The sequence below is a fragment of the Rhinichthys klamathensis genome, unplaced genomic scaffold (assembly GCF_029890125.1).
Source record: "Rhinichthys klamathensis goyatoka isolate OS25496 unplaced genomic scaffold, OSU_Roscu_1.1 h1tg000170l_1, whole genome shotgun sequence".
In the NCBI taxonomy this organism is placed as follows: domain Eukaryota; kingdom Metazoa; phylum Chordata; class Actinopteri; order Cypriniformes; family Leuciscidae; genus Rhinichthys; species Rhinichthys klamathensis.
The window spans coordinates 981,962-1,009,201 of NW_026606701.1; the positions used below are offsets into that span (position 1 = coordinate 981,962).

Genomic DNA, 27,240 nt, shown 5'->3' on the forward strand with positions numbered 1-27,240 from the left:
AAAGAAACGGTGAAGGACTGACCTCGTCCACCTGTTCATGGATTTTCTCCTTTTCTTCCTCATCTTTTGGGTGATCTTTGTCCTGGTTCTTATCTTTTTTTGACTCTCCAGCATCCATGTTGTCATCCTTTGCAACCAGCTCTGACTCTCCCTGATCCATTCCTGGACCGGACTCTTCCTCTTTATCACCATCAACATCATCATCATCCTCATCATCTCCCCATATCCTCTCATCTAGAGTATCTGTCTGACCATCTCCCAGATCCCCCATCTTCTTATCCAGCTCCTCATCTTCTTCCTTATCAGAGTCTTCTTCATCCTCCTCCCCTAAACCAGAGATGAGAGATTATAGTTATAATGTTTTGTCTAATGTTTGGTTGAGAATGTGAAATTCAATTTCCATCTACTAAAACCATTTTCAGTTTAGTCTATCATCTAATTCAACAGTAGGCTCAGTCACCTGGCTCATGGTCTGAGCCATCATGCATCTTTCCATCAAAATCTTCAGACATCTCAATGGCATTGTCCTCCTCTTTAATGTCCCGTTTGTCTTGCTCCTCCTCCTTTTTGTCCTGACCCTCCTGGAAGGTGTCTTCAACCTGAACAAAGGAGTCAAATTTTAAGTTTTACTTCAGAATTCAGTTGTAAAAACTTAGTTCAATCAATACCAATTCTGTTTTCCAGTTCAATTCCAGTTCAGATGTTTATGAGGATAAAATGATAGATATAGATATAGTAAGAATATAGATACACGTTAATATCTCAATATTATGTTTGCCGATATTTTATCAATTCTCAAAAACACTATCAATATCTATTTGTTTACATCCAAGATTTGTGGCAGTGGGTGTGTGTTCAATTTAAACCCCAACCACTAGATGGCAGTGTTGTTATCTCAGAACATAAACTGTGGAAGCGCAAGGGTGCACCCCTGACATTAGCAAACCCAGCAGAGCTGAAGTGTGGAGTCATTTTGACTTCCACTACAAATACATTACTAAGGAGATTGACAAAAGTCATGTTGTTTGCAAAAAAAGCCATGCCAAAATCCAATACTGTGGAAACACACTGAATCTAAAGAGCTCACTTAACATCCCGGTGCCGTCCGCGCTGATGAGAGAGGAGTTTAGACGATTATGTAATTATGTGCCGAGCGCTTCCAACTCAATAACAAAAAAACACAACAGAAATGGGAAACACTCTAGTTTAGGGTCCAATTCTCACTATTAACTAGTTGCTTATTAGCATGCATATTACTAGGATATTGGTTGTTTATTAGTACTTATAAAGCACATAATAACGCTTTATTCTGCATGACCATACTCTACATCCCTTAATCCTACCCAATATCTAAACTTAACAACTACCTTACTAACTATTAATAAGCAGTAATTAGAAGTTTATTGATGCAAAAGTCGTAGTTAATAGTGAGAATTGGACCCTAAACTAAAGTGTGACCCACAAATGACAGCAGTGAGAAAACGGTTAAGAAAACATCTGATCATAGATGATGCACATGATTGTGCATGTGTGCACAAGCTCAAGTTACATTTATTTATATTAGCACTTTATACAATAGATTGCTTTAAAGCAGGCAGCTTAGCTTTACAGTATTAAATATGAAAAACTGTGTCATGGAGTGGACTATGCACTTTCTGTTGTTAAATACTTAAGAAATTAAAAACTGCTATACTGTGAACCTTTAAAGCAGGATCTAAGAATATGTAGTCTGTGTGTGTGTATATATCAGTGCTGATGATGTTGTATGTTACAGGAACTGATAAATGCAAATGCAGACCCCACTGTTCTGATTAAATAAAATAAGCCTTTTTTGCTCAGTTTTTATGCATATGGTGGTGTTATGACAGTTTTTCTAAAATTAGATCCACTTCCTAAAAAAACAAGAAATAACACAATATATCCCCCTTTTTTTTTTTTTTTTTTACAGTATTGCAATATATCGTATCATGACCCCTGTATCGTGATATGTATCGTATCGACAGATTCTTGGCGATGAACAGCCCTAGTACAAATGCTTTCTGAACAGTGCTTCAGTCATACTAACGTACCTGATCCTCATTCTCGATTTTGTCGCTGACGTCTTTTACTCCTTCACCCTCTCCTATTCCTCCACCCTCATAGTCATGGAACTCTGTCGCTCCCTCACCGTCTCCTCCCATCAGCTCCTGGGGCAGACAGAAACCCTGCAGAGTGATAGAAGAGAGAGGGAGAGAAAGAGACAGACAAAAGGATAGAGTAACAAAAATTATAATATAATATAATCTTTATCTCCACATTTTAAGACTAACAACTGCAGAGAAATATTCCAATCCAATTAAATGTACAGACAGTGATCTCAGGCATGGGGGAAGTATCTTTAAAGTCGTATGACAATGTAGCAAGCAGTCACTACTCTGTTTCAGAATCCCCCAGTGACCAGTAAAGGGAAGTAGAAGGCAATATACCTTCTGTGCGAGTTCAGTGAAGATGTTAGCGAGAACGGACAGCAGCTTTCCGGTGGTACGGTGAGCTCCCATTAGTACGGCCAGATAATACCTCACCAACTCAGAATACAGACACAGCATGGGCTCCAAACGCACCACACTCCTACATGCCTCTTTCAGTTCCTTCATATAAAACATTAAATATACACATTTCAACTTCAAAAATGAACTGTTTGCAGACAATACTGTGATGTGAGGCCAACTGACCTGTAGTCTGTGGGGCTGACAGTCATCTCTGTGTGATCGAAGTCTCTCTAGCAGCTCTGTCACGACTTTATTGACCTCCGGTAATGAGAGACTGGACATGTCTCCACTCAGGTCTTCTTCCAGTAACTTGCTCAAGTGTCCTGGTTTCAAGAACTCCTCTGCCACCTCTGAGTCACTCTCTAGAGAAACACCCAAAATGAGCACACAGACAAACAGATCCCCCTCAAACAAACTCTATGTAAAACCCTGGGTGAATTCCTACCTCTCTTGCATTCTGACTGCTGATCCTCCTGCTTTTCTCTCTCATTCCTCTTAACAATGGTCTGAACCGCACACAGAATCATGTTTATTGCTTTCTCCAACTGCCCAGAGAACTCAACAGAAAATGGATTGGAACGTGCTGCATGGAGACAAGAAAAAAATGGGTAGATAAATGTGAATCAGCATAGACTACACATGCTATACTGTATGTCAAAAATGACATACTACATACTGTATGACAAAAAATATCCACCTTATTAATACGCCCCATGACGCTTTGCGCGAATTATGGGTGTAACTTCCGTTAAGCTGTAAACAATCGGCGAAAGGCTCGCTCTATGAACGCAATACGTTAAAAAAGTGTCACAATGAGATGACATTAATCGACTCACCCTTCAACCATCGAACATTAAAATGAAATTTAAAAGTTTAAAATAATCAACAAGGTCAACAGACCAAAAATAGCCCCAAACGCGCGAGTCTTTGGTTAAATATCACTGTAGTAGGCAAATATATTGTATAACAGGCCTTAATCGAAAATGTTCATTAACTTCAGCATTAGTGATTTCCGTCATTTTGACAGATTATAAATTGCATTTACCTTTGAAAACAAACCTGGAAAGAAACGTGAGGATTTGAGGAGAATAACGAGAGATTCTTCGTGCATTCCAGTGAATTATTATCGTAAATTAAATTCGGGAGAACAGACCACAAATGTGCCGTATATGTTGTACTTTTTCATACTTTTACAGCGGATTGCAAAGGAAAAAATAAAAATCATCATGAGGAAAAGAAAGCAGCGACTGAAAAGAGCTCTTGCCATAGATATTCTTGTTATAACATGTCACGTTAAAATACCAAGTATAACGTTATTCTCATGATGTCTGAAAATAAATCATGAAGGAAAATTGACAGCTCATCCAGTCAAACTGACGGATCAGCTTTATTTGTAGGGCAACCTTATGATTTGAAATGATTCGTTTCAGCCTTTTTGAATGTAAGTTCCCCAAACCGGAAGTGCCACCCATAATTCAAAACGCAGTAAGGTCGTCAGGAATAAGGTGGATAATGAATTTTTTTTTCTATTTAGCTTTCATTTATTTTTATTTCACTTTTAGTTTGAGTAATTTTAGCACTTCAACTTATTTCATTTCAGTTAGCTGCCAAGGCATCATTTGTAATTTTCAAGTTTTTCACCTAATATTTATGCTCTTACGTTTCTTTGACTGTCTGATAGAGAGCAGGTGAGTCTTCCAGGTGGTAAACTCTGTGAGGCAGGTTTCCACCTCGTTCCTTACGGCCTGGAGACCACAGATGAGGGCGGGTTGGGTATGGGGGACCAGAACTCTGTCAGGAATAAAGAGCTGTTCTAGAACCGGCATCTGGCCAACCACAATGCCCAGCCGGTCTAGCAAGGAACAGCAAAGTGTGAAGTGATCCCTGTGAGGATGAGAGAGAAGATAAATGAATAATCATGAATGATGTTATAAGTTTAAAGGGAGGTGGATTTAAACTAGAGATTAAACTCAAGAGGGATGGCGGACAATATCTTGCTAGAAAAATAGCTATAGAAATGCCCACGATTTCTAGGTCTCAAAAAAAAAAAAAGTAAGTTTCAAACACTGAAATTCAAACACACACAAAGCAAATTTTTCTTCATGCAAGATCATTGTTTGCACTTCCTGAACTTAATTGAACGGTTCAATTCAAGTGTTTTTCTGACTCACCAGCTATGGATAACTCTTTCTGTGGATTCCTGTGCCAATCCATCCAACTTCTCTTTCAGGTCTTTCACTTCCTTCATTAGGTTCTCCACCTTCTGCTCCACCTCTTTCCAAGCCTGCTCCCCTCTCCGCAGCAAACACACCTGTGGCTGGATGTGAGGGGCCAGGGGAGACGGGTGGCTCAGTGTGGCTTGACCCTGCAGAACTTCCCCCTCCCTGGCCTCAGCAGGCACTGCAGAAGAACCTTCAGGACAGCACTGGAAGATCCAAGAGAGCTGCTGGAGCACAACCGAGCAGTGCAGCGCTGAAGACTGAGCTCGGGTGATCCAGTGCTGGAGAGGCTCCTGAGGAGGGAGACCGCTGGCATCATCTCCAGAGGCAGCCGTGTGAGACTGGATACTCTGGACACTGTCGATCAACTTCCTGTTGTTTTAAACAGAGAGCAATCAGACAACATGCAGTGTCATGGCATACAAGAGGACAGGCACGTCAAATGTATAGACTGCAGTTCAAAAGTTCAGTATGATTTGTAAGTCTCTTATGCACACAAAGTCTGCATAAAAATAATTAAATAAATAAAACAGTAAAAACTGTTGTCTATTTTAATATATATTTAAAATGACAAGGCTGAATTAATCAAATCATCAGTGCCACATGATCTTATTATTATCAATGTTGCTACCTAATATTTTTTTGGAAACCATGATACATTTTCACAGATTTTTTGTAAATGTCATCTTTACTGTCACTTTTAATCAATTTAATGCATTCCTGCTAAATAAAAGTATTAATTTCTTCATCTAATGTATCTTGAAAGGACAGTACCTCAGATGGACCCAGTGCTCTGTGAGTCCAGCAAGTCTTTGCCTTTGCTTCAACAAAAGTTTAAACAGGTGAGAGGTGAAACCTCGACATCGCTCTACATTTCCCAGACCAAGCTCCTGGAAGGACAAAGAAAGAAATAAGAAACAATCCCTTACCGCAGCGCTACATGAAACCAACAAAGCACAACTAACATCAACATCAAATCTAAAGCAGACGCTAAATTTATCAGATTATATCGGAGCTGATTTAAGGCCCTCACCTTAACGGCACATTGTAATGCTGTCAACATGGCGTTGCGCCTGGCCCAGGATCGATAGAAATACTTTTCACAGCCTTCCCATGCATTCGTCATCTCAGCAAATAACCTGTGGACATTAATTACTATCAAAATCAGGCTCTGACCCTCAGCTCTATAGAAGACACTATAGATGATGGTTACGTACGTGTGCTCTGTGTTGTCCTGTGTCTTGACTGAAGACAGGGCTATCTTCATCTCCACTGGCTGCAGACACAGGGTCTCGTCTGGGTCAGCAGTACGACCCCAGTTCAGACCCTTACGGTAGGACAGACCTGGAGAGAAATAAAACAATTCATCACCTGCTTACATATGGGGGTCTATGGCAGCCCTATAAACCATACATCATAGAAATATGAAATTTGGCACAGTTATAGAAGTGGTACAAATTAGTAATCAACTCTATAGCACCACCACCAGTAAAAAAAAAAAAAAAAAAAAATCACTTTTCAAATGGTTATAACTTTGGAACCCTTTGTTCTAGAAAACTGGAAAACTTAGCACACCTGATTCGTCTCACCATGCTGATCACATTCGCCATCTTACATTAAGACGCCACCAATTACAGTAGTGGCCATTTTGAAGTACAGTATTCAATTTTTTCACTCCTCCTCCAAATTTTGTCCAATTCTTATGAAAATTGGTTCAGATGATCTTTGGACCAAGCCACACACAAATGACTGAACAGATTTTTGTTAGTCATCCTTGTTCAAAAGTTGTCGCAAACTTAATGTTATAACCTTGGGAGAAACCAGGCTCAAACCTTTATAATTAATTCAATTATAATGAAACGACGATGTTTCCGGGTTTTTTTTTTCATTCTCTAATACCACAAGAAACAACTCAGACTGACCGATCTGTGCAAGCATCTTGAAGAGATCTGCTAGTGCTCTCTGTTTCTGCAGGAGGAAGTGTTTCACCTCCGCCTTCTGCTTCTCCTGCTCCATGCTACGGTCCACCGAAAGGCTCTGCAGTGCTTGCACATTTGCAATTATCTCAACTGGACAATAACAAATTGGAAAGAAAGTTACTGTACATTTTCAGGTTCATATGAGATTTTCACAATTCATTCATTAAGTATGGCTTTAATAACTTGAACATGTCGAGTAAGCTCTAGGTAAGATGACTAGCCTGACTATAAAATATAAAATAATCTAGTTTAATAAGAAGAAGATCAGAAAAAATAATCTCTGAAGTTATGAGCCTACGGGTGAGGGCAAAAAGTGATACCTATGAACTGATCCAGGTCTTCTGAGAGCTCAGGCAGAGAGGTCTTCTTTACCAGTTGCACACACAGCTTCTTCATCTTCCTCGTAAGGACAGGCAGACGGGCTTGGAGAGACGATGGCTCTTTATCAGATGAGAGTTCCTCTGGACCATCAGTCTGATTCATGAAAAGTGTTTAAATACAACTATGTTAAAAAAACAGATATCATATGGTTCATGATAAAGACAAGAAATCCTCTAAAATTCAAGATGTCATATTATATGCAAAGCATTTGTCTCATAAGTAAAAGAGTTGAATTTAAGATGAAAGTTACATTTTGAAATGACAGTTTCGTTTGAACTGAGTTGCTATTTCAGCTTGAGATAATGTTACCTGCAGATCTCTGCCCTTTCCAGGCAGGGCACCTCTCAGTGCTCGGTGAACCCTGTGCAGAGGAGTCTCCTCAGGCTGTGAATCCACATCATCCATGCTGCCGCTACTGCCCTGCTCCAGCAGACAAGGTGCACATGCCTCCTTCAGTGCTGCCTCAAACTTCTTCACAAACTTAAACAGGGTCCTGATCACAGACATAATGTCATAACGTTAATTTTAAATCATTACAGCCAGTTTGAGGCCCATTGCTTTAACACTATGTTAAATATTCATCTTCTCCGTTGAGTGCGGGAATGTAACAAATATTCTGACAAATAATGACAATATCATGTTGATGTGATTAAAGGGATACTTCAGGATTTAGCATTAAGCCTTGTATTAGTAGAAAACCTGTAGTATTTTAAAATTACCGTGCTTTCCACCCTTATATCCCCCTGAGACGAGAGATTTAAGTCTTTTTTTTCTGGAAAAAATCCTCCGATGACGCAAAAATCGTCATTTTGATTGGATGTTTTGGCCAGAGGCTAAAGACTACAGCCAGTAGTAGGAGCTGTTCCGCATGTTCTCAACCCGCCCATAGAGGGTGGGATCTCACTCACAGAATGTACACATAGTGTCAGCCATCTTTTTTGGAAGCTAAGCTAGCAGGCTCTTGTTCTGTGGAGAAAGCTGAGTAGTAGGGGTTACCATTCATCCTCTTTTTCCTGGACATGTCCGGCCGTCGAGATCGTACAAAATGTCCGGGATTCAGCTTTTGCTTTCTGCAGTCGCCATTCATTGTTTTGTTTCAACACCTTTTGTTTCAATCTAACTGAATTCATTCCGATTGGTGAATCTGAATGTAGTGTTTACATGAATGCTAAACAAGTGATCGGTTGATGTGCCTTTTAACATTGCTAAGAAAATCCCCGCTCCTCCGTGAGAGATACGAGACCAGTGCGTCTCACAGGAGTCGCTCATCGGTAATCACGCCCTCGGCCTCGTCCTGCTCGCCACAGTAAACATAATGAATGACGACTGTAGAACGCAAAAGCCGAATCCCGGACATTTTGGGCGATCTCCAATCTCGATCTCAGTCTAGAAAGCTCCAAATTCAAAAATAATTTCACATTTCTTCTAGATAAATGACCCATTTTAAATACACATTCATCTTTCCAGAGGTGAAGTATCCCTTTAAGCTGAAAACACACTACCACTAAAAATTTTGGGGATGGTAAGATTTTTTTAATAATATATTTTAAATATATTCCTTTGAACAGTGTCACATGATCCTTCAGAAATCATTCTAATAGCTTGTTTTGTGGTCAAAAAACATTTCTTATTATTAATGTTGAAAGCATTGTTGTGCAGCTTAATATTTTTGTTGAAATGAAGATTTTTTCCCCCAGGATTATTTGATGTTCAAAATACCATCCTTTATTTGAAATATAAATCTTCAGTAACATTATAAATGTCTTTACTGTCACTTTTGATAAATGCAATTCATCCTTGCTGGAAAATCTTTTAGTCAATCACTCTCACCTGTGTGTCTTCTCCACTGACTGCTTGATGGACCAAAAACTGACATCATTCCACTTGGAGATTTTGACAAAGTCCTATATGTATCAAGATAAAGATTACATCAAATCAATAAGAGACGGGAAGAAAAAATTATAATATAACATCAGTCTTGCCTGCTTGAGTTTCACCTACTTTGAGCTCTTTCTCTATAGGCGACCTCAGCTGGGTGATCTTGGTCTGGATGCTCTCTGAGAACTGTGTGTAGTATTTATAGAGATTCCACAGCAAACTGCCGAGTGAGTCTGTGAGGATGAAAGGACAAGGTTATGCATTTAATGTGGCCTGCATAGTCAACACTTTGTCAAACAACACTTATACACAAAGTAGCAAAGAAAAACAAAAACAAAACTGCACTGTATCAACATTGTATTGTTGTGTCCATGTTGGACATGGTCATGAAATCACTTTGAAATACATTTTAAAGATCTCTTAAAATCGAAATTGTACATTTGTAGAATTTAGTCCATGTGTGTTAGTGATCTCTGCTGACAAAATAAACGTCTCTATTCTCTTACCATGTCCGCCCTGTTTAGGAGCCAGCAGGACGTGGCAGTGAAAACCAAGCAACATGGACAAGCGGACAGAAAACTCTCCTAAGGTGGAGCCTTCTATGAAGGCCTGCAGTGTGGATGAGACTGACGAGAGGGAAATATCCTCCACACCATCATCTACTGGACAAAAAAAGTGTGATACAATGCAAACCCATTAAATGTGATGTATTGGAATTACTCATTTACTGTAGTAGGAGGAGAAATCGTTTTACTACTACATATATGAAAGTGCAAGTCGGTCACCATGTCTGGTGTCTGTCCTCTGCTCCTGTAGGTATTTCTCTATGAGTTGGTAGATGGACAACCAGTGCTTGGTTGAATTCTCAGCGTGGCGCTTCAGTGCGTTATCAAGACTGCTCGACCAGCAGCTGCGGAGATACAGTAGTTGAAACCAGTTAGACCATCATGTCACAGTCTAATCCAACCATACAGGCTTTAACCACCACCATTAACAAGTAGTGTCACTAGACTACTTACTTGAGCTCAAGTTTTCTCCACTGAATAATAAGTTGTGTGACAGCTTCCAGCTCATTCCTTAGAGACACTGCCCGGCTAGCATTGTTTTCCCAGTCCTGTGAGGAAAAATGAGAGAAGAACTGTTCTCAAACTGATATCATGGCCTAAGCTGTGCACAAATGGCCAGTAAACTACTGACTAGTAGTGGTTTAAGGATATACGTGCATGAACGGATTCCTCTACCTGTGCTTTGCTGAGCAGGATCTCCAGACCATTTAAGAACTTTGCCAGAGGGCTGGAAAGACTGAATGCTAATATCCTCTCTATCACCATGGTGATCTGTGACACATAATACAATAGGGAGGTGTTAAGAGATGACATTTGAAAACTAGTCAAAAGCTTTATCAAGCTAACTGACTTTCAATTACGTTACATCTCAAAATTTAACTAAGCCAGGGATTTTTTGCAAAATTAAATAACTGTCTTTTATATTGTTACTATACTGAAGCCAAAGTAAATCTGTTTTTAAACATTAATACTTTTATTCAGCAAAGATGCATTAAATTGATCAAAAGGGACAGAAACATTTATAATTTTACAAAATATGTTTAAAACAATTCAAAACAAATGCTGTACTTTCTATTCATCAAAGAATCCTGAAAAAATATATCACTGTTTCCACAAAAATATAAAGCAACACAACTGATAATAATAAGAAATGTTTCTTGAGCAGCAAATCAGCCTATTAGAATGATTTCTGAAGGATCATGTGACACTGAAGACTGGAGTAAGCAATTGCTGCTGGAAATTCAGCTTTGCCATCACAGGAATAAATTATATTTTAAAATAATTTGTATAATATTTCACAACATAACAGTTTTTACTCTATTTTTGATTAAATAAATATAGCCTTGGTGAGCATAAGAGACTTCTTTCAACAACATTAAAACACTTTTTTTTCTCTTCATTTTTTTTAAAGTCCCTTGTGGGTCTATGTACCCCAATTTCAAAACTCCTCAATTAGATCTTAGCAATGACAGTAATAGTAACGGCTACTCCCACCTGAACAAGAGCAGGGTGTTCGGGCCAGTCGTTGAGGCGCTGTTTCACGGCCTTACTCAGCTGTTCTAGCGCTGGCAGACAGATCCGGGCCTGACTCATGTTAGGCTCTATGTAGAAGTCATACGGCCCATCACTCTGAAGAATCAGTCCAGCTGGACCCCCTGAACCGCTAACCGTGTTTTGGAGCAGAGTGCTGAGGAGGAGCTGAGAGCCCATCAACTTAGGATCCACTTCACAGTCTGAGAGAGAAGGGGAGAAACAGGGAAAGGTTAGATGAAGAGATACGTAGGGCCTGTGGAGTTCTGATCTGCATAAAATTATCCCTTCATACCCATTAGATGGTAGAAGCGGGCTATCAGTGGAGCTGTGATTTGATAGGATGAAACCAGGGCACTGATGTGGTGTTTGGTGTGATTGGTTGGCGAGTTGGGCTGGTACCAAAGTGACTGAGCGTAAGACAAGCAGAGTCTCTGATGGACCTGAACCACTGTGCTCATGCTGCTGACCAACAGGAAGCTGCTCGTCTCACTAGACTCCTCCTTATCTACATCATCCTCTATGATTATTGGCTGATCGAGACTAGGTTCTGAAGTGATATCAGAAAAATCCTGTGGGAAAAGTGGAGAAAACACATTATTGGCCAAAGTACAAACTCTTACTGATTTGACAACAATGGAAAGGGCAACAAAACATGCGAATGTGTGTGAACAGATTTAACCTCCTGAGACCCTGCGGCCTCATATGAGGACATTACATTTTTGCCTCTTGACACAATGATAGTCAAATTTGTAAATCTTAGACATGTTGGCCACATTTAGGGGCACTGCCCACACCATCTTGAAGTGATATCACAACATTACACCAATGTCAGTGAGAAGAAAATGACCCTAACCCTAACACTTCTACACCAGTTCCCGAAAGAAAAATGACCCAGGTAAAAAATCTATTCAAATTATATGAATGAAACAAATGTATTTATGTACAATACTGTCTCTATCATCATATGGGGATTAAAATTTGACATATTTTAGTAATAGTAGCACTCTAGGACATCAGTAAATATGAAGTACTCGTTTGAGGACATTGGGACTATATTACGTTATCCCCTTAACTGTCACCGTCCCACGTGGGACGTTTGCCCATATATATTTAGAACAATAATATCTTAGTAAAAACCTAAAGTAATATTGACAAACTAAATATCATTTGAAAGCTTACAATCTCTAGTTTTCATATTTGGTGGCTGTTTTTTAAAATAAATTACAGAATAGCAGTAATTTATCAATTTGCAACAAGAATATTTCATATTCATTAGGCGTGTTTAGGCCTTTATTTTGAAATAGAAAAAAAAACATGAAAAATCATGAAAGATTGGTAGAAACCTCAGTTTGTTTTCATGCCAAGAGTTCAAAAGATAACACTAATTAAATGTTATGAGAAAAAAAGGTCTGAAAATTTTTAGAATATAAAGAAAAATATGATGAATTCTCGATTTGTGATGCGGCAGCGAGCTATAACGCACATATGTGCTCTTTTTATGTTTATTAGAGGTTGAAATCAAATCAAATACTGCCAAAACACCCATACTATTTCTGAATAGGATGTATACTTAATAAATTGTATGAAATTATGGAAAGACATGGTTCAGATCACTCAAAACATATGAAAATGGAGACACCCTTATATGGTCAGTAAGGAAGCTGGCTGTCCATCTAGTGAAAAAGTTTGGTACTACGCCCAAATAAAATCTTACTGAAAGCTCATTTTTTGAGATATCAACCTAAAATTTGGAACACAACTTGTTTAGATTTTTGGCTTTAATTTTCTAGCAGTTTTAGAGTAAAATATATTTTATAATATATATATTTTATATAAAATATAAATAATTATATTTTTACATTCTATATTTTCATAAACTCAAACTTATATAACTTTTCTGTTTCACTTTCATAATTTATTTCACTTCTACAATAATCTGGCAACTGTCTTCTTAAAAACAAGACCAACCATATGTCTATATTCCAAAGCATTCTTGAATTACAACCATTTTACAACCACAAGTTTTTTTTTTATTGCTAGTACTGTGTCCTCACACGAGGACATCATATGGTAAATCATAGACCCACTGTCCTCACATGAGGACATCATTTTCTGCAAAAACTACTTCCTGTACAAAAACAAATTTTAGTTATTATATTTATTAGGTCCTACTTATCCCAAATAGCAAGAACAATTATAAAATGCACACCAGGCAAACTCTCGGGTCTCAAGACACATAAAAACAGATGACTGGTTTAGTCCATCTTTACCTTGTGGTAGGAAGGAAAAGAGCGTCTGAACTCCCTCTCCTCCTGCTGGTCCTCTGTAAGGCCTGTCCCGTGCAGACGAGAGCGGCTGCGATACAGACTGGCTTCCATCTGCTCTTTTTCTCTAGCTTTCTTCTCCTGCTCATCCCACTCATTCACTATAGCCTGAACAAAACACAGTCTATGTTACTCTTGTTAACATCACAAAATAGCTTTCTCACAAAAGCTGCTTTGTGAATATGTATCGTGAAGGGCACTAAACAAATCAATTCAACTGAAATTGTTTCTCTGCAGGTTTAAACATCTAATAGTAATGGTGAGTAGAAAAAAAATGCTGTTAACTTGGAGTTAATATTTTCCTGAATAGATAATATTATTCTTGGCTTTAAAATCAATAACGGTAACACTTTATTTTACAGTGTCCTTGTTAAATGTAGTTACTATAGTAATAACTTTAATTATGCATAATTACATGCAACTAACCCTAAACCAAACCTAATCCAAACCCTAACCCTTTAGTAAATACATGTAGTTAATTAATATTACTCGTTAAAGTGTAATTATACATTTAACTACCAAGGACACCTAAAATAAAGTTTAACCCAATTAACAATAAAAAAAACAATTAGTATATAAAGTTATTATTATATTAGTATAACCAGTATACCATTTTCCTATATATATATATATATATATATATATACACACACACACACTATATTAACTAACACTATTTAAAATGTTTTTTGTAAATTGAATTAAAGCTGAAATAAAATACAGTAGTCAACATTTGAAGAGGAAAGTTAATCAAAGTTGTCCTAAGAAAAGAACAGGTATTGTTCAAAATTCATGTATAACTTTGATGAAAGGTTTTGATCCACTTCAAATGTTGACTACTGTACTTTATATAATATTAGACGAAAAACTCAACTTAAAGCATAACTTTAAGGAAACCAACAATTAAAAAACTTAAATGAAAACGAGAACCTTGCTAACTAAGTGAATAGACTAAAACTGAAATACATTAAAAAAAAATAACACAAAAAAACACAAACTAAAATGAAAATGAAAGTAATATTTTGATTAGCCTTTATTTTTATAAAGTATATAATATAGCATATTAATAGTATATAGTATAGTATATTAAATATTTAAATGACACTGATATATACACTATGTATTTATTCATTATAAAAAAAAAGTTTGACACCACATTAAAAATCTGAGATCCAAGTTTAGATTAGTTGAAATGAAATTCAAAACATTTTAGACTTTCTATTTTCATGTTCTTGACACAGGTTTTATTGTTTGGGATTCTGTACTTCATATCTCACCTGGCAAACATGTCTGAAGAGTTTTTGCGTCTCTGCACTGAGATGTCCGGCACTCAGCGTGTGACTCTGTATGTAGAGCAGCGCATTCAACAGCAACAATGCATGATCTGGGATCACGCGGCTGACCTCTGTCGCTGGCAAATGCTTTCCCAGGCCCTTTAGCATACGCATGCATTCCCTTGAACACAGGTAGTCTGCACAGGCCAGATCAGAGGATGCTGCTGGACTTGGAAAAGCTAGCATAGTGGACACGAGACGCGTCAGACCCGGTTGGGCAGTCATTGAGGAGGACACCTGAGACGCCAAGAGTCGCATGCCATGCTGCACCTGCAGAATTGCTGCCCTCAGGGGCACCACCACATCAGGATAGAGCGGGTACTCCTCAACCAGCCGCTGGCAAAAACGGTGCTGTGAAGCCTGCCAGACGGCCTCCTCCTTCAACAAACCCTGAATCCCCAGCCTGGATTTTGGCCCCGGGGCTTGTAAGGCCTTCAGGAGGTGGGAGAGCAGGTCACCCACTGCAGCTGGTTGGCCGATGCTGCACAGGTAGTGCTGGAGTTCCTGATATAGGCGACCGTATTGGGAGTCAGGGGGGCGGCAGGCTTGTTTACGACTCAGTTCACAAATCTGCTCCTTGACCTGCTGCATACGGATCCACAAGTATCTAAAGCGCACACACAAACAACAAAAGAGTTTTAAACATTAATTGGAAGTCTGTAGGTGTAAACAGATTTTAATATTTTTGACAACACAGATAAGCAAATCTTTTTTTTCATGTGTCTGATAACCAGGAAATAGTTGATATACAAAATCTATAATATTTTAGCAAATAAAATAAAAATAAACACTAAAGACAAATTATTTTAAATGCAACAAGTGAATTTAGCATTATAATCACAGCATTATAATGTACAGTGAGAATGAATTTTCATTTTGGGATTTGATAAAGATTACAGTTAACAGTGTTATTAAATTGTTTGTGTTTTAAAAGATTCACTTGAAGTATAACATGACAGCAACGGTAATCTAAATGTAAAAATAGGGGAGAGGAGCATGCACAATTAAAATTCCCATTTCATTGACAATGGCTGAAAATCTCTAATATTTGTCGATAACTGATATGGTGCTGATATCTCCTGGATCCATACAAATCTGCATAATAGACTGTAAAAACAGGGGAATTAAAATTGCCTGAAAATCTCTCATATCGGCCGATAACTGATATTGGCTGAAAATCTCATAACTGACATGGTGCCAAGATCTTGTGCATCCATACAAATCTATGTAGTATGTTGTGAAAACAGGGGAATTTGGCATAAACTATTAAATATCGGACGATAACTGATATGGTGCAATATCTCGTGCATCCATTAAAAATTGCATAGGCTGTACCAGAAGTAATGGAAGCTGAATGTTTGGTTACCTGATGCGAGGATGCTGAAAGCTGTCAGTTGTGCTACTCTCCTCAAGCTCCGCCCCTGTGAGCAGCTGTGAGGAAAGACTCCGCCCTCTCCACTCTTCCTGTAACAAAGCAAGCTGAGAGACACAAAAAGTCATCATAGATGATTTGCATTTGTAGATGAAAGGTTGCAATAGATCTCTAGAATGTCACAAAATTAGCCACTTGCGAGCTTGTCTCACCTCCTCTTGTGCATAGTGGAGTTTATACCCCCTTTTTACTGCAGGGTCAAAAATTGTTTGTGGAGCCCAAACTTGGATTTGCAGCAGACCCATGTTCACCCAGAAAACTCCAGAGCGGGCAAGCTGGACCGAATCTTGTGCCCGGTTGTGTGCGAACTGCGTCAAGCATGTGATTAAGGTTTCCAGAAAGCCCTCTGGGAGCAGGTTTTCAGGCAGGCCTTCTCTGAGGGCGATCTGAATATCCTGGGCACCACCAATGGGGTCTGGGCCTTCAGTTAGACTGTCACAGGATTCTGCATAGCTCTCCTGTAAACCTGGAGACAACAGCTCACAGAGCGACTGCAGCTGTCTACGCAACACAAGTCCTTGCAATCTACAGTCAGTTAATCTACAGAGAATGAGAGAAAAAAAATGAATCATTGCACAATAGAAATGACAATAAAAATTAGTCCTGTCAAATCGATTAAATTATATTTATATATATTATATAGATATCTGTGTGTGTGCATCTGTGTATATATACTCATACACAAAATCTAACATATGTATCCGTGTTTAGGTATGATATGTGGTCACTACCTGAAGTCAGCAAGCTCAGCCATAGCCATATTATCCCAGATCACAGCATTCAGATCTTGTAGCTGCCCAGTTCTCTCTCTCCACTCTCCCAGGGTCACCCGTGATGATGACAGGAAGTGTGACCCTGATGGATCCCATTGGCCGCCAACATCAGTGTTGCTCAGAACTCCCAGCATGCAGCGGGACCACACCGCACGACTCAAGATTCCAGGACCCTTCACATCGACAAACATCATGTCAAGGTTATTTATTCATGTTAAATAACATGTTAAATTCAAATTAAAAAAGCACTAAGTGGTTTTAGCTCTTTCTCCTCAAACACACACACACCGTATCAGATGGTCCCAACAGTGATCTGGACTTGATGTGCTCCTCAGTGTTCAGTGGATTCCACTTCAGCCAACGGTCAGGGTCAGAGGTCACACTGCTACTCCATAACGCTGCCAGTGTCTCAGAGAGTAGCTCACACCACACCAGCGGCAGCTCCTCCACAGGCTGGTGAGGGAATAAAAACAAGAATGAAAACTGAGATCAACTGAAAATAATATTTTAGTCCCTAGTGAAGCATGTGATTCTCAGTAAATGGAGAAAGAAATACTTCATTGATCATTTATAAGTTAAACTCAAAATAGTTTAAACTTAAAACCAAAGTCATTTGTATTGTTTGTATGATACATTTAATAATCAATTGAAGCTTGTCAAATGTGACTCAAAGATAAAACATGGCCATTGATAATAACACCGGAAGCATTATTATGAAGGAGATTTGACAGACCCTCTCAGTGCCTAGCAGGAACCAGAGAGGCTGCAGCTGTCGGATGTTCATGGGTGTCGACTGCATACAGAAACGCAGATGATTAGAGAAGGACCTGCGCAGACCATCTTCTGCCTTCTTATTGCCTCTGTAAAGCAAAATATACAACACAATATGAGTAAAACACAAAACAAAGAATGCCTTATGCTACAAGATCCTACTTTGCAAAATCAAGTTTTGTTGTTAAATAAAACTATTAAACATCATTTTCTTTCATTGAAATAAAGCTAAAATAGAATATAAAACAATTAGGCTGTTTCACAGACAGGGCTGTTATTTACAATTGTTAAAGGTAGGGTAGGCAATTTTTTAAATAAAAACTTTGTTATACTGGCTGAAACTCTCTTTACATCGTGATAGCAATCAATAATAGAAATGGTATAAATATAATTTTAAAAAGTACACAAGGTTCATGAGGCCATGCATAGTTGTAGACAGACGTCAGTCACCGAGTGCCAAAAACAAACAGCAGCCACCTTTTACAGTTCCTCCTGAACCAAAACAACGAGCTTATGCTGCGTTCACGCCATGTCGTAACCGTAATTACGAGATGAAAACCTGTGATGTTCTCCTCGAGCAGCTAACGTCCTCAGACTCTGATTTATGCGTTTCTATGTCAACACTTTCAACGCCGGAATTAATCTACAGCAGTCAGGTGGTATAAGTAAGACCTCTTTAAGTTGTTTATGTTCATCATTATTATTGTAATGTTATGTGCTTTGAGACATGAGGTATTTTAACGCAGTCTCTTGTCTCGTTCAGAGGTGTGGCTTTGGTAGCGCTCTGTAGGGAGGGTGGGATCTTATGCTTTCAAAGCTAGCTTGCTATTGCTAAGCCTCTCTGAAATTGCCAACCCTACCTTTAATAATTTGATAGAGAAACATCATCATACCCTGGTGTGACTGACAGATACAGCAGGTCTGTGGTGACTTTCATCTGGTTAAGTACCGCCAGCTCCTCCAGTGCTGGCCACAGTTGAGCCCTGCGTGCAAGCTGCAGTAACACCTCCCTGTCTGGTGCGGCACAGTCTCCCACTTCCTCCTCATTATCTTCAGACAGAGAGTCCAGCAGGCCACAGGAAGCCATATGACCCTGCTGCTGATCCACACAGCTCACAAGCCTCTCCAGGACACCTGGATAGAAAGATATGTTGTGTTAATAAAGGGGTCAGGGTTTGCTTGGTTGTATGGACTAGCAATACCACTTCATGCCCAACATTTTTAAGAATTACTGTCAATAATGTAAGGTAACCCAAGTGACGTTTACCTGACTTCTGAGGCTCCAGCAGGAGGTTGGCCTGAAGCACTAGACCCCAAGCTTCTAGCAGAGCCTCTTTTGAGTCAATTCCCATGGCCACACCACGGAGACGAGACACCTCTTGTTTCCATAGCGATGCGAGGCTGTTGTCAAGGCGCAGGTCCCTAACATCCAAAGCCCCGCACAGCACTCGCAAACGGGCCGCACACTCAGCCACCGCCTCCAGCTGCATGGAAAATATTGCGGGATTATTTTAGATCAGTTTGAAGGCAGGATTGAAATAAAATACTTCTGATACTTTTAATATAATTTATTATTATTAGACATAAACTACAATTAATTATTTTTCAAAAGAAATGAATACCATTTATTCAGCAAGAACACATTAAATTGATCAAAAGTGATAGTAAAGACATTTATAATGTTACAAAATATTTATATTTCACTATTTTCTATTTCTACTTCTGTACTTTCGAACTTTATATAAAAATAAAAAAAATAAAATAAAAAGTGTACTACAATTTGAACAAAAATATTAAGCAGCACAACCATTTTCAACACTGATAAAAAGAAATGATAAGAAATGTTTCTTTAGCACCAAATTAGCATATTAAAATGATTTTTGAAGGAACATATGACACTGAAGATGTAATGAAATGCATAAAATAAATTAGGTTTTAAAATATATTGACTTTTTTTATATTTATATATCGCTGTATTTTAGATTTTATATATATATATATATATATATTTTTTTTTATCTATCTATCCATATTCTGTATATCGCCTAACCTTGAATGGCAGTGGCTTTCCTAAAGTCTTCTGAATGCCCTTCAGAGCAGAGGCCACAGCCACAGAGCTGGAAAGTGTGTTCTGGATGGCCGTGGAGATGGTGTGTAATTCCTGTTGGCCTCTGAAACAAACATATATACATATAAACAAATACTAAAGAGAACATTACATGAAGGCTTTTAATCATGTAATAAAGCCATTACTCACTCATAGTCACTATCTCCCATTAAAAGCTGAGGCAGTCGCAAAATCAAGTTTTTGTGCACCCACTGCCAGTGCAAGGACAGCACACACACCCCCCGTGTATCCGCAGACAGCGAGTTACACACAAGCCAGAAACGATCCCTCCACTGCAGCAGCTGCAAGATCTGGACACACAAATCACGTCTCTGTAAACCAACTGCAGAACAGCAGCAACAGCAGCGTGGCTATAATGAAACCGTTCTGACCTCAAACATGAGGTGGTCAGAGATGTAGGGCTGGCCCGACTGCATGGCTTGGAGCACGAATGAATCCCACAGGTCGAAAAACGAGCGCAGGTGGACCAACACTGGATGAGGCAGGTGGCCTATGTCCACCGTTCCTATAAAACCCAAACATATATAATAGTCACATACAAACTAGTGTGTTCATGTCTCCTAATATTAACAGGGTATTTTAACATGGCTGTGGAAGTGTGCGAATACCTTTTGAGAAGGCAGTGGCAAGTCTCAAGGCACTGTTATGAGGTGAGCTGTTTCCAGCACTGCTGTTAACAGCTGCTCTCTCCTCTCGGTCCATCAGCAGTATGATCCTTTCAAAACAAAACATAAAACATATAATTTTTACTACAAAAACATTCCAGTAAAATAGAATAAGGACTTACCTGTTGGCAACAGCGTTTAGCGCTTCCATGAATTCCATGTATCTCTCCTCATCCTCAAAGTTGCAGGTGTTGGCCAAGATGTCCAAGTACTGCTTGTTCCAGCGCATGTCAACCAAAATCCTGTAGTCATCTGATAAAGAATGTTTTTTTTTGTTTTTTTTTGTAATTTCACAAGTCTGACTGAATATTATAGGTTTGAATATTAATGTTTTTTTGGAATACGAATTTGCTTATTTCAGAGTAAATGTTAAAGTCCATGAAGCGGCATTCTCAATGCATTTAACTTCCATTATGTGATTGACTTTGTAATGAACCACAATGTTTAGCAGAAAATAATAAAGGGTGAGTATTTTATCTATCAGGACTTGAATGAATTGTTTGGTCATTTGGATTGATATTATACCATGATATTGTTTTTCCCTACCCAGACGGCATTAGTTAGATCAGCAGAAAGTTGTTTAAAAGGACTCAGAGATCACTGATTATTAGTGCACAGTTAGACCGTGGGCACTTTCTAAGAAATAAACTGCTTTCATTTTCATCACTGCATATGAGAGTGTATATGTACCTGTGCTGTGTGGCTGCAAAAGCTCTGCTAGACATTTGCCTTTCCCAATGAGCTTGCTGTTGAATACGGCCTTCAGCGCTGTGCATCCTGCGTCCAACTGCATCAGAGCTGCATCTGCAAGGACAAGCATGATCTCAGGACTGTGACAGACAAGTTCTCAAGTAGTATGACTACACAAGCTATATCAAAAACACATTAAAAAGCATTATTTTTCCTATACAGCCTACCTGGTGCATGTTTGTAAGTTTTGGTAAGGTGGGAGAGCCAGCTGGTTCTGAGAACCCAGTCACTGTGAGAAGCTCTTTCTGTCAGTATTTTAACTGCTGTCGGGAGGAGGCGCAATGCATTCTCTGCTCCTCCATCCAGTCCTCCACGTCCTGAAAACTGAAGCCCATCCAGTACAGCACCACTCTGCATCGCCCTCTGCAGGTCAACTAGGCTCAGTGGACGATTCCTGAATCGGTAAAGGTTATTATACAACAGTTAACTACAAAAAAAGAAAAAAGGTTTTGGAGGAATCTGTCAAAAGGAATTTTTTCCCCCTAACATTTATGCTAATTGAAATAATCAGCTCAAAACTACAAAAAAATAAAATGAACAATGAATTATTTGCTATCAATCAGTTATTATTGCCGTTTCAGTTAGCTGTATTATCTAAATTACCAATTAGACAAATATATACACAAATAGATTAACATAAAATGCTGATTTGAGCTAAAATAATTGTATTATGTAAAACGGAAGAGTTCAGAGGGATAATTTGGAAGCTCTTATAAAAAAGAAAAGAAAAAAAAAAGGAAATAAGATAAACTAAAACTAAACTGAAGCTAGAAAAAACACACACAGTAAAACAGAAATTCAAAATGGAAATGTCTTTAATGAGCACAAATATTAGTACAATCTCATTAACACCAATGAAGTGGCAGGTAATAAAGAACAAAATGATTTGTATGCATAGTTCTGACCTTTTTCCATAAAGGCTGAGAGTGTTGAGGCAGTACAGGAGGACCTGTCCGTCTCTCTGGACACTGGAAAAACACGAGTCCTCAGTGCACAGCAGGGCTGAGGGGATACGGTCCGGCCACACGCCTGCACACAGCAGCCCACTGCCCCAGTCCTCAGAGTCCAGCACTGCCAACTGCCTCTCTATGACTTCCTGTGCCAGCTGAGACAGGATGTGAAAGATGGGGTTGATGGGGCATAATTTGAGGGATTATGGAATTATATATCTTAGCTTGTCATGCTTATTGAAAAATGTCTATGAACCTGCTGGTTAGCAGTGGTGCGCTGACAGAAAGCATAAGCCTCTCCACAGGCCTGTAGAAGAGCACTGGGCAGATCCACACCCCTCTGGAGCTGACCAGACAACAGAGACGCAGCATGGAGCAGAGATGACATGGATGACGCAGGCGAGTCTAGAAGACGTTAAAGAGAGAATAGCCATTAACCCTTATCCCAGGACGTCATTCATTTTTTAAAGGTTAGACATTAACCTTCTAAGTTTTCCTCAATCTATTCATTATAAATTATAATCTTAAAAAAAAAAAAAAAAAAAAAAAGAGTGTTTTCTATTTTGTTGTTGTAAAAAGTGTATAGGGTCGCCAGCGACCCGAGGTATGTAACAGTAGTAACAAGTATATTTTTTCTGTGAAACAACAATTGAATCTCTGATCTCTCATGTCTCAAGGTGTCATTGTCACTGACACAATGATGACGTGATGTTTCACTTATAATTACCAATTACCAAAGACAAAAAACTAAAAAAATACACACAAGTATCATCAGCAAAACTTGAAATGTCTCAGCGATTTACTTCAGAGGAAGTACTGAACGCAATCAAACATTAGTATCACTAAAACTCTGAACAAGGGTTATCAAATCACAGACGCACCCCATATGGTCTTCTTGATTTCTGAATGAATGGAGATGAGCAGGTCACACACACAGTCTCCAGTCACTCCCAGGGTGTGTAAAACCATCTTTAGATCCAGAGTGTCCCAGCACACACCCTCATGCTCGCCAGGGATGTAGATCTCAACACCGCGGTTCCTCATGGCTCGAGAGATTTCCCCGTGCGTGGGATCCATGGTGAGAAACAACCTAGAACACAGTGTGAAATAGGATTAAGCAAAATATATATTTCACAGATCTGTACTTTCACATGGAAAAATAAGTTTGGAAACAGTATAGCTGGAAGTGGTGTCGGTTGATGCTTTGATTGTACCTGAAGTTAGGGTGGGGGGTGATGGTAGGTGTGGTTCCATCAATAATTCCTCGTTCATTAATAGTTAATGACCCGCCAGGCTCCAGGAGGGCGTTGAGTCGATCCAACACTGAAGGGCTGAAACATACACATAAATAGTTCATTTAAGAAATTTCATATTATATCTGGTCAATCGTGGAATTCTGCAGCAAAGTATATTTTTTACGTTATGCTAGTTTCATGTCTTGTATCACTCTGCCCTCTTTCTTAAGTAACTTAAAACTCAAATCAATATTTCAAGACCATTTATTTAAATCTAATTTGATAAGCAGCCATTAAATTAGACAATTATAAGATAATTTCTACTTCTATTGGATCACCAATGTTATATTTTTCTGTAATAAGTGCTGACAAGTGTTATGCCAGCAGGTGGCTAAAAATCAGTCATAGAACCATTTACTCAACTGATTCCTTAAAACACAGACTTGACTGAAATTAGTCATATCATTCTTTATTAAAATGTGTCTACAAATTTACCAAGAGACTCCAAAAAGAGTGTTTAAGCATTTTAATTATTTTAAGAAAGATCTGTTTAAAAAGACCTGCAAAAGTTGACATTGTCCATGAGCAACCAGTCTCCAGCCTGCAGTGCCTGAACTAATGTCCCATCCAGCCACTCAAAACCACCATGAGTCCAGCCGTCCTGCATCTGAGCCAAGCGCTCCTTCAGTAGAGTGAAGTCCATCTGCAGCTTTGACATGTCTGCAGGGGACAATCAAAGATTATGACGCTAAACTCAATGGATAAGGCACAAAATAAGATATATATTTTTACATTTATTTACATGTATTTTATATTTAAAACATATAATGTAATATTTCTAATTTCAAATAATACTAAACATAACTATTAAATATATATTTATTTTAAAATTTTACATTTAGTCTATTGTTTATACATTTATTTTTAATATTAAATAATAAAAGTCATTTTCAAACCATTCTCATGGATACATGTTTAGCAAAAAATTTCACAGGGCTGACGAGTTGACAAGCAAAATTCACAATCGAATGTCACAGAAAACCAAATCTTTAAGTTTACAAGGCATATACAGGACAAGTACTCAGTAGTGTAGTGTCCTTACCTGTTAAGACCTTGAGTTTAGTGTTGAGTTTGTGCAGCAGAACAATAATGACCTCCAGTTTGTTTAAAGCCTCAAATGTGACCATGCCCTCTGTGGTATCCAGACCCTCCTCTCGCAGCCAGCGGCGGAAAGTGCTCCACGTGCTCAACAGAAACTCAGTATCCTGCACCGCGCCGTCCAATGACATCAGGCCTCGCCTGGTCACCATAGCAACCACATAGTCCATGCTCTCCAATACCTGCTGCCACGGCCGTATGATGTCCACCTAAACAGATCACCAGGTTAACGATAAAACCAAGCTAGTGAAACAACCATCTTGCTTGTCTTTTCCAACTGACCTGCTCAAAGCCGCCCAGCAGCTCTGTTGTGTCCATGACGCTGTTCATGGCCATAACCCTCAGTCTGTGTCCCGTTAACAGTGCAAGCAGATGCACTAGACTGCTCTTTCCACTCGCAGTGGGACCCGCCAGTATGACCATCCACCCCATCTCCACACACTTCATTAGTGCCTCCAGAGGGCGCAAAGAATAATGGGTAATTGACAGAGGAGGATCCAGAGCAATGGGTGCACCTCCACTGCGCTGCAGAACTGAGTAACCCAACTGCATATGTGTGACAGAGAGAAAGATAATATATTTTTATATGATAGATTACATGTTAAAAAAATGAAGATTAAAAATCAATAAAAATTATCTGTAATTTTTTTCATTTTTAATGTAGAGCATTGATTGTATTATTGTGTATGAAATGTGCTATATAAATAAATGTGCCTATAATATACTATATTATATTACATTACCACTTCTAATGTTTCTTAAGATTTACATTATGATAATGTAATTCCACATTATCGATGACAGATTAAGGATTAAAATAAATAAAGACTAAATCATATAAATACATTATATTATATTATATTATATTACATTATATTATATTATATTTAGGGCTGTCAAACGATTAATCACGATTTATCGGATCCAAAATAAAAGTTTGTGTTTACATAATATATGTGTGTGTACTGTGTATAATTATTTTGTATATAAATGCACACATGTATATATTTAAGAAAAATATGTTATTTATATATAAAATGTTTATATTTATATAAAATATACATTATATATAGGCTACATTCAGTCTATATACAGTATATACATGCAAATATTTCTTAAATACAAATGCATGTGTGGGTATTTATGTATTAAAAATAATTATACACAGTACACACACATATATTATGTAAACACAAACTTTTATTTTGGATGCGATTAATCGCGATTAATCGTTTGACAGCCCTATTATATTATATATCACATCTAAGGTTTCTTAAGATTTATTTTATATAATTGATTCCAAAATTAAGGGGTAAAATAAAAAAATAAACACAAACTTTTTTAAATATTATATTTCTGACCAACCTGCAGGTTCAAAGGGGTGATATGAAACTGCCTAGAGCCCATGTAAGGCTCAAAGTCTTCTCCAAAAACCTTCCTAAACACTGCTAACACCTGAGAACAGAACATGTATTATTGATAAATGGCCACATCTTCATGTCATCTTTTGAGTGATAAATGGTATTTGAATTAGCGTGGCTACCTGAGCCTTGTCTGCCTCTGTCCTCATGCGGTCTGCATACACAAGTCCAACATGCTGCCCAGGGTTGAAGAAGCCTGGTGATTGGTCTGTCTGCATCAGCTGACACCAACGGAACAGATCACGGAGATTAAACTCCCATGGTCCTCCTCTCTGGCCCCACTTCCTCTCAATTGTCACTTCTTGGACGAGCTAAGAGAACAAGAAAATCATACCTCTTTTGAGATGATAGATGAAAGGAATACCTACAAATGACAATTAAAAGAGCAACAGAAGAACACCACTGGTTAAGGGATGTGATGTCCACTTACCCGGTTGCTAAACTGCACCATTTTTGAGATGATCGCATTGTCAATGTTAGGAAAGATGGAGTCACTAATGAACTGCATGTCTTCATTGGTTAGCGAATCCACATAAACCTGAATGAGGAAAATAGAGATCTATGTCTATATTTTGGTCTCTTATTGTATGACTCGCTAAGACCCTTACCATATATTATGATACAAACTGCTGTAAAAATATTTCATATTAATAATCTTTGTAAAACAGATGATCTCAAAGACAGAAGAGAAAACAAACAGATGACAAAGAAGTAATTAGATCTAAGTTACCTGAGTGAATCTGTTAAGGAAGGACTTAGGAAGGCCTTTGCGTCCTCCTCCCTGCGTGAAAGGGTTTTGGCAGCCGAAGATCTTGGTCTTCTCATGCTGAACATGGAAGCGCATGCCCAGCTCAGGAATGTAGATCTCAGCACGATGATCAAAGCAAGCGTTAAGACCTTCCAGCACTGACTGAGAAGCCAGATTCAGCTAAAGATGAAAGGAAAAACATCAGTCAATAATCTACTACCCACTGAGTTATCAGTTCTGACTGAAAATGTTCAAGACTCAAACATTTTATTATTTTATTACAACGAACTGGCATAGAGCTACAAAAGTCAGACATTCATCTGTACCTCATCTAGGACGATCCAATGTCCAGCCTTCAGCGCAGCAAGTAGAGGACCATCACGCCACGCAAACTCTCCTCCTTTCCCACCTTCCACTGGCAGATCTGTCCCAAACAGATCCGTTACGTCCTGTGCAGAGAGGATACA

At 38.6% G+C, this 27,240-nt stretch overlaps 1 protein-coding gene across 1 annotated transcript in view; it reads right to left on the reverse strand.

The window, feature by feature from the left end:
- mdn1 (midasin AAA ATPase 1) overlaps nt 1-27,240 on the reverse strand; it is a 62,834-nt gene that overhangs the window by 8,036 nt on the left and 27,558 nt on the right. Inside the window, exons 37-86 of the mRNA XM_056259855.1 lie at nt 27,100-27,222; nt 26,756-26,953; nt 26,456-26,563; nt 26,148-26,336; nt 25,970-26,059; nt 24,887-25,150; nt 24,549-24,813; nt 24,007-24,166; nt 23,426-23,542; nt 23,093-23,301; nt 22,468-22,616; nt 22,167-22,366; nt 21,429-21,655; nt 21,202-21,315; nt 20,634-20,763; nt 20,455-20,561; nt 20,218-20,351; nt 19,976-20,136; nt 19,769-19,889; nt 18,986-19,202; nt 18,612-18,852; nt 17,681-17,807; nt 17,236-17,400; nt 16,906-17,120; nt 16,327-16,714; nt 16,109-16,221; nt 14,686-15,349; nt 13,355-13,516; nt 11,377-11,653; nt 11,046-11,284; nt 10,227-10,322; nt 10,005-10,099; nt 9,771-9,895; nt 9,492-9,644; nt 9,109-9,218; nt 8,938-9,011; nt 7,417-7,600; nt 7,047-7,200; nt 6,670-6,816; nt 5,965-6,091; nt 5,781-5,886; nt 5,522-5,637; nt 4,700-5,119; nt 4,189-4,412; nt 2,974-3,111; nt 2,712-2,890; nt 2,466-2,627; nt 2,070-2,204; nt 461-599; nt 23-327 (exon numbers count right to left, since the gene is read on the reverse strand). Coding sequence (XP_056115830.1) covers nt 23-327; nt 461-599; nt 2,070-2,204; nt 2,466-2,627; nt 2,712-2,890; nt 2,974-3,111; nt 4,189-4,412; nt 4,700-5,119; nt 5,522-5,637; nt 5,781-5,886; nt 5,965-6,091; nt 6,670-6,816; nt 7,047-7,200; nt 7,417-7,600; nt 8,938-9,011; nt 9,109-9,218; nt 9,492-9,644; nt 9,771-9,895; nt 10,005-10,099; nt 10,227-10,322; nt 11,046-11,284; nt 11,377-11,653; nt 13,355-13,516; nt 14,686-15,349; nt 16,109-16,221; nt 16,327-16,714; nt 16,906-17,120; nt 17,236-17,400; nt 17,681-17,807; nt 18,612-18,852; nt 18,986-19,202; nt 19,769-19,889; nt 19,976-20,136; nt 20,218-20,351; nt 20,455-20,561; nt 20,634-20,763; nt 21,202-21,315; nt 21,429-21,655; nt 22,167-22,366; nt 22,468-22,616; nt 23,093-23,301; nt 23,426-23,542; nt 24,007-24,166; nt 24,549-24,813; nt 24,887-25,150; nt 25,970-26,059; nt 26,148-26,336; nt 26,456-26,563; nt 26,756-26,953; nt 27,100-27,222 — 9,063 coding nt within the window. The remainder of the gene's footprint in view (nt 1-22; nt 328-460; nt 600-2,069; nt 2,205-2,465; nt 2,628-2,711; nt 2,891-2,973; nt 3,112-4,188; nt 4,413-4,699; nt 5,120-5,521; nt 5,638-5,780; nt 5,887-5,964; nt 6,092-6,669; nt 6,817-7,046; nt 7,201-7,416; nt 7,601-8,937; nt 9,012-9,108; nt 9,219-9,491; nt 9,645-9,770; nt 9,896-10,004; nt 10,100-10,226; nt 10,323-11,045; nt 11,285-11,376; nt 11,654-13,354; nt 13,517-14,685; nt 15,350-16,108; nt 16,222-16,326; nt 16,715-16,905; nt 17,121-17,235; nt 17,401-17,680; nt 17,808-18,611; nt 18,853-18,985; nt 19,203-19,768; nt 19,890-19,975; nt 20,137-20,217; nt 20,352-20,454; nt 20,562-20,633; nt 20,764-21,201; nt 21,316-21,428; nt 21,656-22,166; nt 22,367-22,467; nt 22,617-23,092; nt 23,302-23,425; nt 23,543-24,006; nt 24,167-24,548; nt 24,814-24,886; nt 25,151-25,969; nt 26,060-26,147; nt 26,337-26,455; nt 26,564-26,755; nt 26,954-27,099; nt 27,223-27,240) is intronic.